Below are 12,420 nucleotides of genomic sequence, written 5' to 3'. Positions count from 1 at the left end.
TATATGTAAACATTTTTATTGAGTTATAGTCATTTTACAATGTTGTATCAAATTCCAGTGCAGAGCACAATTTTTCAGTTATACATGAACATACATACATTCATTGTCACGTTCTCTTTCACTGTGATCCATCACAAGATCCTGTATATATTTCCCTGTGCTACACAGTACAATCTTGTTTATCTACTCTACATTTTGAAATCCCAGTCCCTTCCCACCCCCCATTTTCCATTCTTGAATGGCACGTTTATACCAGCTGTAATATCATAAAATGAGGACCAATAATTATCCAACACTAATAACTCTGAGGGAAAAAGACTCTGGGCAAGTATAAATCAAGAATACATCCACATTATGGAAAATAAGAGCAGGTTTTAAAACTGTAATATGAAATTGAAGTTATGTAAATGCTTTTAAATGTTCAAGACAATTCCACCCTCGTTTTTTGTTTTTGTTTTTGTTTTCAGAAAAAATGTCTTTTGTAAGTACACTGCCACCTACAGAGAAGTATTTGCTATTATGTGAAGCTAACAGAACTGAGAGGCAAATAAAGAAATTTTTCTTCCTTTACAAGTACAATGCACACAAAAAATTGCTCCTGGAATAAGTTATTTGGCCACAATTCACTCCTATCTTTCTCCCTCTATTCCTTCCTCACTGACTCTACTTCTCACTCATTCTTCAACCTTCTATCTAACCATCCATCTATCCACCCACCCATCTACCCATCCGTCCACCTATCCATCCATTCCACACTTATTGAGTATATTCTAAGTTCCAGTCAATGTGGCTAGATGCATATCCAATGGAAAGCAAAATGGTCCCTGCTCTCATGAGTAGAGTCATGTATCAATAAAATAATCATACAGATGAACATGTAAATGCACATTAAGCAAATATTTCTAGAGACAAAAGTGTGTAACAGACGAAAGTGACTAAGAGGATCAAGGAATTCAGGAAAGGCTTAACTGAGTAAATGCCACTTGAACTGAGATCTGAAAGGTGAGTAGATATACACTGTGTGTTGGGAGGGTGGCTTTTCAATCAGAGGACAGCTAAGTGCAAAGCAAGAACAGAGAGAAGGCTAGGACGGCTAGAGCTCAGAGACCACAGGGAGGAGCGTAGGAGATGCAGTTGAAAAGGTATACAAATGACAAAACAGAGCGTCTAAGCCATGTTCAAATTTAGATCTTTATCTCTACTAAAAGATCTTCCAGAGGGAGGTTATGTGATCAGTTCTGTGTTGTGAAGAGATCACTTTGGATGTTTCAGGTTCTAGTAAGATAGTTGATTAAACTAAGTGGAAAACCTTCTGGATAAATAGAACAAAAAATTATTTTTGCAATTCATAGCTGAGCTTTCAGGTAAAAAAGAGAAATTCTCACATGCCAAAAAAATAAAGAGAAGACAAAACCAGAGCAAGGAGCAAATGAGCAGGCCTGAAGCTAAGAACTGGGGGTTAGAAGACCCAGTAACTGTGAATGGCTTAACACACTCAAGCAAGAATAGGCGACAAGAATTTAGGACTAATGGATAGTCAGAACTGAGATCTGCATGTAATCTGGGGCCCTTGAAAGGAGGCTCCAGAGAAAAAAAGCCATTCAACCTCACAGGGAGACAACCAAAAGTTTATCCTGACCTAGATTCTGGATAGAGAAAAAAATGTCTTCTGTAAGAAACTGAAACATTAGGTCTGGATTCACCCAATTTTGGAATCTGACTTTACACTACACCCAGTTCTAAACTTTAACCTAAAGTCTGTTCCATGCCTGCGATAACTTGGAGTCCTTTTGTAGAAGCAAACCCATCTCCCTGGCCATATTAGATTCTATAGCAGGGGGTGGGGTAGTTTTACTTCAGGGGAGCTGACAGTCAAACACAAGAGGACACAATCCGCTATGAGTCAGAGTCAGAGCAACACAACATATATAGCAAGGTCAGACTTCCAGAACTTCAAATTACTGAACAGACATTTTATAAGGCATGGGAAAATATGCTTAAATGTTCATTAAAGACAAATTGAAAAGAAAAGAATAACACTTTCAAAAAGAAGCCAGATTTGAAGAAACATCAAAAAGAATTTCTGGAAAGAAGGAAAAGTAGTCAAGAAAATTAAAAAAAAAAAAAAAGACTGCATCAAAGTACGGACTAGCACAGCTGAAGAGAAAAGAATGAGCTAGAAGACAGATCACAGAAGAGAAATAAACATACAGAAACTATGATAAAAAGATTAATAAACATTTGGGCATATTATAAAAGTTGAAGGAGACAGTAGAGTGAATTTGGAGAAAGCAATATTCAAAGATATTACATCTGAGAATTTTCTGAAACTAATAAAAGGCATCAATACTCTGATTGAAGAGGCACAACAAAACCAAAGCCAAAAATAAATAAATAAATCCATGCCTAGACATATAACAGGAAAACCACAAACAAGGAGAAAGAGAAGACTTTAAAAGGAACCAATGACAAAAGACAGACTTATAAATAATGACAGTTAGCTTGAAAACAGACTTCTCAACAACAACAAAAAAAAAGACAAGAATTATTTTCAAAGTTAAAGTGAATTAAAGATCTAAATACGAAGGGCAAATTTTCACATACTTTTAGGATTTAGAACTTTAAAGTGAAAATATAAGAAAATATCTTTCTGGTCTTGGGATACTAAAGGATTCTTAAAGAAGAGTAAGAGCATAGAACAAACAGAAAAAGGCTGACAATAATCCTGACAATATCAGATTTAACACTTCTGTTCATATTGCAAGCACAGTGAAATACAAGCCACAGACAAAAAGAAGATAACTAATATATTTAAAAGGATTATTATCAAGGACAGATAATTCCTACAAATCCATATGAAAAAGATAAGCAATGCAATAGAAAAATGGGCAAAGTTTATGAAAATTCATTTAAGAGAAAAACCAAGAGAAAATTCACAGAAGAGGAATCCTGAATGGCCAAGACACATGAAAAGAGCTTCAATTTCACTTGTAATCAAGGAAACACAAAACAAAAAGTATGGAAAAAATTTAAAAGTCTGATAACACCAAATATTGATAAGTATTTGAGAAAATGATAACTCCTTGATTTTCTGTGGAAGAATAAATCTTTAGAGAACAATTTGACAACACTTAGAGAGTTAAAACTGCACGTCCTGGATGCAGTTATTCCACTTTCGGGCATACATACACCTGGAGGAATATATACCCACAGAGAAATGTGAAAGGATGTTTGCCACAGCATTCTACTATAGAAAAAGTGAAGACAGTTAAATGTCCTTCTGTACAGAAATGAAATTTAAAAATAAAATATTTTATTCATGACTATAGATGCAACTGTTTAGATGTACACTATATGTGCTAAAATAGATATATTTCAAAATTATAATATAGAACAAAAAAGGCAAATTGCAAATGAATATCTACAGTATATTACCACTTAAAAAATCTTAAAGCACGCAAAAGGTTACACATCATTTGTGGGTGACAGGTATGTAGAAAAAGTATAAACAGATGCAAAAGACTTATAAACTGGTATGAAAGTTCTACACACCAACCATTAGGGAGGGAGGAGGGGAAAGGATGAGGAATTGTACCAGCAATGTTTCATTTCTTTAAATAAAGAGAGACTTTATTTAAAGAATAAATGTACTCTTTATAAATACGGTAAAATGTTAGTTAGCATCCTTCAACCTGGGAGATGGGTATATGTGCATCTTTTATATTACTTTTTTGGGGGGCACTGTTTTGGCAAGCTTGAAATAGTTCCTAATTTTTTTAAATGCTAAAGATTATTCTAGTTGTAGGGTAGGCAAGAGATTAGAGAACCAGAGTGGAGAACTGTTAACCGGCTAACAATCACAGTATATTTAAATAACTTAAGTGTTTGTTTACATACTTGATTTATGGAAAGGCAAACAAAACTCTCTTAAATATGATGCAGGAGATACTACAAGCACATTTCCCCAAATTTACCTGCTCGAGCTCTCTAGTGAGGGAATCTACTTTTTCTTTTAATCTGTTACCCTCGGCCTCAGCAGTGATAAGTTCTAATTTGAGGGTATTGTTATCTGCCTCTGCTTGACGGGCCTTGTTTTCCCAGTTTTCAGCATCTTCATTGGCTTTTCGGAGTTGGTCCATCATTTGCCGGTTCTCAGATTCCTAAAAAGCAAATTTTGGGCATTAGTTTAAAAGTGTAAAATGTCAAACATGTGATGCAGATTCAACATTGTCAGGTCATTGGGAATTTACTTGCCACGAGGACCATTTGTAACATAACCTCAAGGAATCCCATCTATACCCTCAGTTTAGAAAACTGGTCATCCTGTAATTAACGAAAGGGAATGGGGCCAGGATCTGCCCCAGCTCCTGAATCACGCTCACTCACCGAGTAAAGTTAAGTAGTTAGTCTTATCTTCAAGACCTCGATGACCATGTTCTTATATTGGCTTCTGTTCAAACAAAACCCTTCATTGCCTCCTTTTCCCACGTATCTGCTTACTGCCTACTTGCTGGTCTGGTTTCTGAGCTTCTGCCTTGACCGACCTCTGGTATCTGTGTATTCCCTTGTTCCTGGCCACTCTTGTGAGTTGTACTATGGCTACAGAGCTTCTGACTGCTTGCACAGCGTAAGTGTCAACTTCTGATAATGCTTTTGGTTTGGTGTATTTCCTCTCGGGTTCCTGTCTTTCCTTCATAACCCCAACCTTAATTTTCTCTATCAGGGACTGTTCTATGATTTACTTTTGCTCTCTGTTCTAATACCTTGCATGAAATTGCTCAGAAGTAAAATATCAAACCTGTGCCAATAAACGCTATTCATAAATACACATTCATGTATATACTGTGCATACACTATAGGACCACATTTTAAAAACCTTAAAAGTTGTATCATGACTAAATAGGGTCTTATTTCTAGAGGAAAACAATCAGCTCCACAAACTATATACTATATTGAGTAATAATTATGAAGCTACTTTAAAAAATATATTTTAGTAGAATGGTTTGGCCAACTCATTCTAAAAAAACCATTTATAATTTTGGTAATTAACTTAAAAGGCATGAGATCTCTTTCTCTCCTTCTTGTTAATAAACAATACATTTCCTTCTCAGAAACACTGGGCTAAATAAATGATCAAATTGCAATAAACAACGTCTCACCCTTTAAGGCTTTCAAATCATATTTAAGTTCTCACAGGTATGATTAAGTAGAAGACTGGTTGAAATTCAGTTAATATTGCCATCTTGTGGTCTAGTTGTACTAATATGAAAAGATCTTTGCCACGTCTGTTGGTTAACAAGTTAACATATTAAAACTACTCTACTGGCTTTTAAGATTCAGATATTCCAAATGTGCCAGTAGGAATCTGATGGGCGTTTTCTATTACTGTACTAAAGATAACAGTTGTGCATAGAGTATGTACTTAGGAGGTACATGGTATAATATACTTAAACTGAATTTTATAGTGTCTCCTAACTGCTCTTCCTCCTTCTGATTCTGTTACCCTTCTGATTTATTCTTCCAGCAGTTCCACAACAATCTTTCTAAAAGGCAACTCTTCAAATAACTTCTGGGCTTATGCTGTCATAACAGCTTCCTGAAAATATAGTTCAAACGAGTCCTTCTTACCTCTCTGTTACCAGCCACCTCTACACTCCACACTCTCTGTAGAATCTACATTCTAACCCCTACGTCTTTGCTCACGTGGTCCTCACTGCCTAGGGTTCCACTCTGTTTCCTCTCAGTTTTTCATCTCTGGCATCTCAACACCCAGCATACCGCACACTGAACAAATGAGTGAATGAATAAACTACTCAACAGTTCTTAACGGACCTCCCTACCAAACGGGACCTATGGTTCGTTCTCTCAGGCGGGTGCCTGCTATGTTGTGAAAGGGAATCTCATAAAGGAACTCATCCTAGGATGCTAAAAGCTGAGAGAAGTTTGATGTGTGATATCTGAAAACACAATTCCGGAATCTGAAAGCCCCAGTGGTGGCATTTTAGAAAATGTGACAGAGTCGGGAGAAAAAGGGAAGTGTCTAACATTGACTGAACGCTTACTATGTTCAATGTTGTTCAGATATTCATTTATTTATATTCTGCCCTATTCCAGGACAGACTTCAAGGGCTCACTGTGCAGGCCTGTTTTACTCACTTGGGTGTTCTTCCCTTACAGGTGGGACACCGAGACTGAGGGAGGCTGACTAGTCTATAGAAGCCCATGTCATTAGTGAGAAGAGGAGTCAGACCTATCTGACTCCAAAGCTTCAGTCAGTTTATGACACTGCTTTGCTAGCACCTTAAATTCAAGAAATGTAGGAAATTATCTGCTTTGGCAATGTAAGGCTCCTTGCTGCCCGAAAGCAAGATCGCAATTCTGGAGTTTCCTTAGAATATCTTCTCTCTCAAAGTCCAAAACAGTCTTATGCACACTATAAAGAAATGCTCAAGATATGTTTGTGAACTGATATTAAATGATATGTTATATAAAATAAGAAAAACAGTTTGTGTGGAGGAATTCCTATCAATGGTTTGATTGTTATGTAGGTAACACTACACCTACTACAGCAGTTAATCCAACATTATTTTCGATAATATTTTGGCAAATGGACGTACCTAACATCCTTGGTCAAGCTGTCTGTTTATTCCAGGGTTGTGAACACATGTACCCAAATTTAGTGGGAATCATCTGATGTCTGACACATGCGCCTGGTCAAATGGTTACTAACAGAGAATGCAGAAGAGAGCCACCTGCCCTCTGGTCCTAAGAAACAGATGGCCCCGCAACAGTGATCAGTTCTTACCTGCTACACAGTCAGGTGGAGCCTCTCTCGTCAAAGGTTTGTAATTGTAAACTACCATTTTCAAATGTAAGTGGGCTCAAGTTGATTCTGGCCCCCTGTCCTTCATCCAAACATTGTTTCATGGCAAACTAAAACTTGAGTTACTTTTCTAGACACTGGTGACATTCTGAATATATAGTTAACGTATCATTATCAACACTAAAATATGCTATGTATTTTAAAAATGCACTTGATTCAGCTATGAGTATAGTCAATCAATAACTTTAATGAAAATTCTTAGGTATCATGAGCAAAGGGAAAAAAATATATATAAGTATACGTACTTCGGACTTTAATATATTCTTCAGTTTATTAACTTCCAAATTAGTATCTTGGACCTTCTGTTTTATGTCACTAAGTTCATTATGAGTATCATTCAATTTTTTAGACAGTGCCTATAAGAAAAAGACAAGTTTGACTAGAAAAACTTAAAAATTACTCTGTCAAAGCCCCATAAATAAATTTTTAAATATTTACAATAAACATAGTAAATAAAAGCTAATGTACCTAATGTATAAAACTCAAACAAAGACAGTGAGAAAACACAAGACCAAACAGTAAATCGGCAAAGAACCCAAACTAAATTCGCAGAAAGGAAGCAAAAGTCGATTAATACTTGAAAAAAGTTAAAATTTAGTAGTAATCAAAGAAATGCTAATTAAATTAATAAAATACTATTTTGCCTATCAAATTAGCAAAGACTTAAAGCTTTTCTGTCATAGCAATGAATGGGCATTTCCACATATCGTTGGAGTAAGTGAAAATCTGCAAAAAGCAAATATGTGATCTGCAGCCTAGTTATGTATCAAAAGACACTTTTAAATGTTCATAAAAACAGGAAAGACAGGTATGTTGCTTTGTGTTAAAGGTGGGAAATGGATACGGGGTATTCATTATATTTGAAAATGCTCACTTAGAAAGATCTTAATTTGATAAAGAAATCTCATAAGCGCTTGATTCAATTTGAAATTAAATCTATAAAACTGAAAGAAAAAGAATGTGCATTAAGGCATTATTTGCTATAGTGATAGTATTTATTCACTTAGGTGAATGATGCAGTAAATAATAGTATCTATGTAGCGGTAAAACCACATAGAATGCTATGCATCCATGAGAAATGTTTGGAATGATTTTTAATAACAGAGGAAAATGAAATGTTTATTTAGTGAAAAAAATCAGGATAAACACTAAAAACATCTCAACTCAATTTGTTTAAAGTTGTGACACTGAGGGAGAAATTCTTTTAAGGTTTCTATTATGGGTTCTTAAATAGCCTGCAGTGCACAGGGACCCACCTTCTAACCCTTGGAACCTATGACCCAAACAAAGGAAAAAATACTCTTGAACATTGGTAAATTGTTATAATACTAATTTTCCTCTGATTATAAAAAATGTTTATGAAGTTGTAACAAAGCAAGGAGGTACGTATGATGGTATCGTAAGCTAATAATAGCTACAAAACATTTATTGAGTGATTATGCTAGACACTCTGGCAAGTGCTTGCTAGACATATTCTCATTTACTCTCCGTGTTTCCAGTCGATGAAGAGATTTATAGAAATTAAATGATACGATCACAAGCCAGGCAGGGGGACTCACACTCACAAGCTGCCTTCTCATGTAGAACAAAGCATGATATAAAGTGGTATATAGTTTTACGCCAGCTGTATTAAAAAGTTCATGTGAAATATAATATAAAATTTTTTAAGTACATTGAAAGTCAGTAAAAAATACATTAACAGTGGCTAACTGTGGATGGTAACGATGAGAGTTTTTAATCTAATTTTTTATAAATGTAAGTTATATTTACCATTAGCCTATTTTGCTCTAGCTATAAATAGAGTACACAAAAGTAGATCCTATAATTCACATCTTTTGTTTTTATTGCTATTAATTTTTACAAAATAATCTTTATTTTAGAATAGTTTTAGACTTGCAGAAAATTTGTGAAAATAGTATAGAGAGTATCCATGGACCCTACACTCAGCTTCCTCTGTTGTTAACACCTTACAAATTACATGGTACATTTGTCACAATCAATGAGCCAATACTGCTACATTATTAACTAAAGTCCGTATTTTATTCAGATTTCTTTCATGTCGATGTAATGTCCCTTTTGTGTTCCAGAATCCTACTATTCATTAACTTTTGAACAAAGTACATTAACAGCACAGGAAACTTTTTAATAATTAACAAAGCTTTGCATCTTTATATCTGTGTATGTAAATTTAAAATATTTAACAGTTAAAAAATACAGACTTTTATGATGCAAACACATTGAGAGTGATAGCAAAGTGAGGGAAATGACTTGAATTGAAGAATTTTAAGGGGGGAAAATGTTTCCAGACAGAATTTTTTAATATTAAAATTAAAATAGTGACACTGACTATACTTCAATTAAAAAATTTTTTTAAATAAATAAATAAAATAGTGGTACTGAAAATGAGGGCTGTGGATGAAGCTGAAATACACTGGCTTAGAGAAGGAGCAATTATAAAAGAAATTTTCCTAAAAAGAAAAAGAATCATAGTGCTAAAGAGGACCAAATAATGTGGCACAGTCCATATACTCATATTCAAACAGAGTGATAGTCCATCAAATAAATGAACCCTTTTCTTAAAAGTTTCTGAAGGTTATCTCATTTGTTGATTTATTCAAATATTTCTCCTTCACTAAGGAAATACTTCCTAAAGTTTAATTACAAATTAATTATAACCCTATTCCCTCTTTTCTTTAATATTTAACACCATATGTCTGAAATTTTCATTTAGCAAATTATGCAGTATATTCTGTGTAATAAAGGTTAAAAAAAAAAAAAGGCTGGTTCTAAAGCCTGAGGTTTTCAACAAAATGAAATGAGGGCTATGCCTCAGAAGAAATGTCTGTTTTTCTTAGGGAAAACGATTCTAGGAACAAATATACCTGGTTTTCTTGTTTAGCTTTAGAAAACTGTTCCTGGAGACTGTCATTCTCATGAGCCAAGATATCCCTTTCCCTGGCAATCTGGGCCAGCTCGTCATTGGTTTCATCCAGTTGCCGACGCATTCTGGAAATGTCTTGTTCACACATAATCAGGGCTTCAGTCGACTGTCTATTCCACAGATCAAACAGTACATCAGAAGAGACATTTTACCGAAACAGAGTAACAAATTATCACAAGACAGAAGATGGACAGTTGGCACTGAAAAAATTTGAAGAAGTTTTAAAAGCATTTAAATTTGTAGGAATAAATGCTGCGAAGACAGTGCATTAGAGTTTCTCTGTGTTGCCAACATTTCACTATGAAAACGGATGCCACATATACACAACAGTCAGTGATCTGCTCAGTTACTTCAAAACTTCTGACTCTCAAGTGTAAGAAAGCCTTCATCCTACCTCTGGCCTTTTTGGCTTAGTCTCCTCTGCAGGTTTCTCTTCCTCTGCCCTCTTAAAAAGTAATGGTTCTCAGGGCTTAAGCCTCAGCCTCCTGATTCTGCTCACTCCACCTCTTCTCTCAGACAAATCCTATTCACATCCATGACTCTCAACCACATCTGTCCCCAGACGACTCTGAAGTCATCAGCCCCAGCCTCTCCCTTACACTCTAGACTCATGTTTAACTGTCTACTGGACATACCTACAAGAAGGTCTCAAAGGCTCTTCAAATTCAGAGGAAGAAAAATTTCCCATATAGTTTCATCATGTCCAGTATTCCTCCTTAGCCAGAACCCTGGCATTTTCCTAGATTCTCTCCCTCAAAGTGCCTCACTCCTGTCCTCACACCTCAACCCCAATCTATCATCACCTCTTCAGCCTGGGTAATCCTTCTAACATAAATACCTCAGAATTCTTTAATGATTTCTCATTGCCCAAAGGGTAAAATCGAGGCCCATCTGTCTGTAACACAGGCCCCTCCTGCCTGCTTACTCTCCTCCCTTTACTTCTCCCCTTACGCTCTGGGTTCCAACACACTCGCCCACTTGTCATTCAACAGGCTGCTGAACATGGTCTGTGGTTCTCTGTGGCTCTTTGCTATTCCTTCCACCTTGAATGCCCTTCTCTTTCCTTTGCTTGGCAAACACCATAGCCTCTCTTTATTTCCACAGACTTAGGCTTCCTTTCAACATTAGAGATTTATCATCTTGTACATAACATTAAGCCCCTTGCTTCTTACTATCTTTGTACCTACCATACTTTGCCCCCAGTAGGTGCCCAAATTCTTGTAGAATAAGTGATTTACCTTGATGCCTGTTCCATCTCAGCAATGATATTCTTCATGCCTGAAATGGTCTTTTCCTTGAAAAGTAATATAAGTATTAAATAAAAAATTATCTTAAACTGTTATTTCTGTTAAAACTGAATGAACTAAAAGAATTTCCCCTCCTTTTTTGATTTCCATTTGGTTTTAAACATTTATGCTCTATTCTTTTTTGCTACACTTTAAAACTAAAGCCTAATATATCAATGTGTCTGTACTGGATACAAATAATAGATTATACTTATTAAAGCAAATACTATACTTAGGATTATTGATATGAGATCATCATATCAAATACTGTTTAAAAGATGTTTTGTGCAGTCACCCAGCAGCACAAGAACACATAAGCACCCTGTTTTTGGAAGAAAACCAGTGGTTTGGCTTTGCAGTGTTCTATACTGGGAACAGGACTGTTTTACTTCCTCACTTCTTCATGTTACACATCTCAGGAAAGCAAATCACGAAAAGCTAAATTTAGTTATTAAGAATAATAACTTTGATCAAGTATAATATTTATATTAGTCATCAATATCATCTTCAAAAAGCTGCCCCAGTGGAATTACTTATTAAATTGTACTATTAATTTTAGGTGTGAGCTAATAAGGAGGTAAGCATTAGGCCTAGAACAAAGGTATAAAAAAATAAACTATGAATATTCTTCCTTTTCAAGGGTGTGGTGAGGGAGCAGAGTGAATGGAGTCAGTCAAGACTGAAATGAAGATGAATATCTTAATTCCATCCATATTGTTCCCATGCCTCCTCCTTTTAAAACTCACTGATTCTGAACTAGTTACAAATCTACACATACTTAGGACAAACATTAGTCTTAAAAAAATAAGAAATTAATTTTCACTAAATAACTAGATTTCACTTTGCCCTTTGAATTTTCAAATCCTTAGCAACCAAGTAACAAGATGAAAAAGTAAACCTATATTTCCCAACCAGTGCTTTTCCTATTCAACAGAGACAGTTGTGTGCGTGTGTGTGTGTGTGTGTGTGTGTTATCTTTCTTTATTCATGTGCTCATCTCCAGGGTATTTTTAGCTTGGGTTTCTGGTAGAATGGTGCAGATTCCACATCTGGCAACAATGGATATTGAAGTCTGGTTAAAATATCCATTAGCAAAACTGTTAAATCCCTTTAAGAAGCAGAAGCCAATGGAGGAAAAGCTCAAAAGAGAAAATACTGCCTAAAATGGAATATTTACACAAGATTTTGAAATATAATTTAACATTAAATTCTGAAAAGTGCTTCTGACAGTCATTACTTGGTTAAGCTTTAAATGTGGCTCATAAGACTAAAAGGAGTTTCCTTTATCAATAGAAATCCATCTTGAAAGT

At 35.4% G+C, this 12,420-nt stretch overlaps 1 protein-coding gene across 4 annotated transcripts in view; it reads right to left on the bottom strand.

Moving 5' to 3' along the window:
* TSGA10 (testis specific 10) overlaps positions 1-12,420 on the bottom strand; it is a 61,262-nt gene that overhangs the window by 12,612 nt on the left and 36,230 nt on the right. For all 4 annotated transcript variants that reach the window (XM_045519645.2, XM_010959056.3, XM_010959057.3 and 1 more), the window contains 4 exons: positions 11,063-11,118; positions 9,766-9,934; positions 7,129-7,239; positions 3,975-4,160 (listed from right to left, as the gene is read on the bottom strand). In XM_045519645.2, the coding sequence (XP_045375601.1) occupies positions 3,975-4,160; positions 7,129-7,239; positions 9,766-9,934; positions 11,063-11,118 (522 nt within the window). The remainder of the gene's footprint in view (positions 1-3,974; positions 4,161-7,128; positions 7,240-9,765; positions 9,935-11,062; positions 11,119-12,420) is intronic.

This window comes from Camelus bactrianus, chromosome 28, assembly GCF_048773025.1.
Source record: "Camelus bactrianus isolate YW-2024 breed Bactrian camel chromosome 28, ASM4877302v1, whole genome shotgun sequence".
NCBI classification, from domain to species: Eukaryota; Metazoa; Chordata; class Mammalia; order Artiodactyla; family Camelidae; genus Camelus; species Camelus bactrianus.
This window is presented reverse-complemented; position numbering and strand designations above follow the sequence as displayed.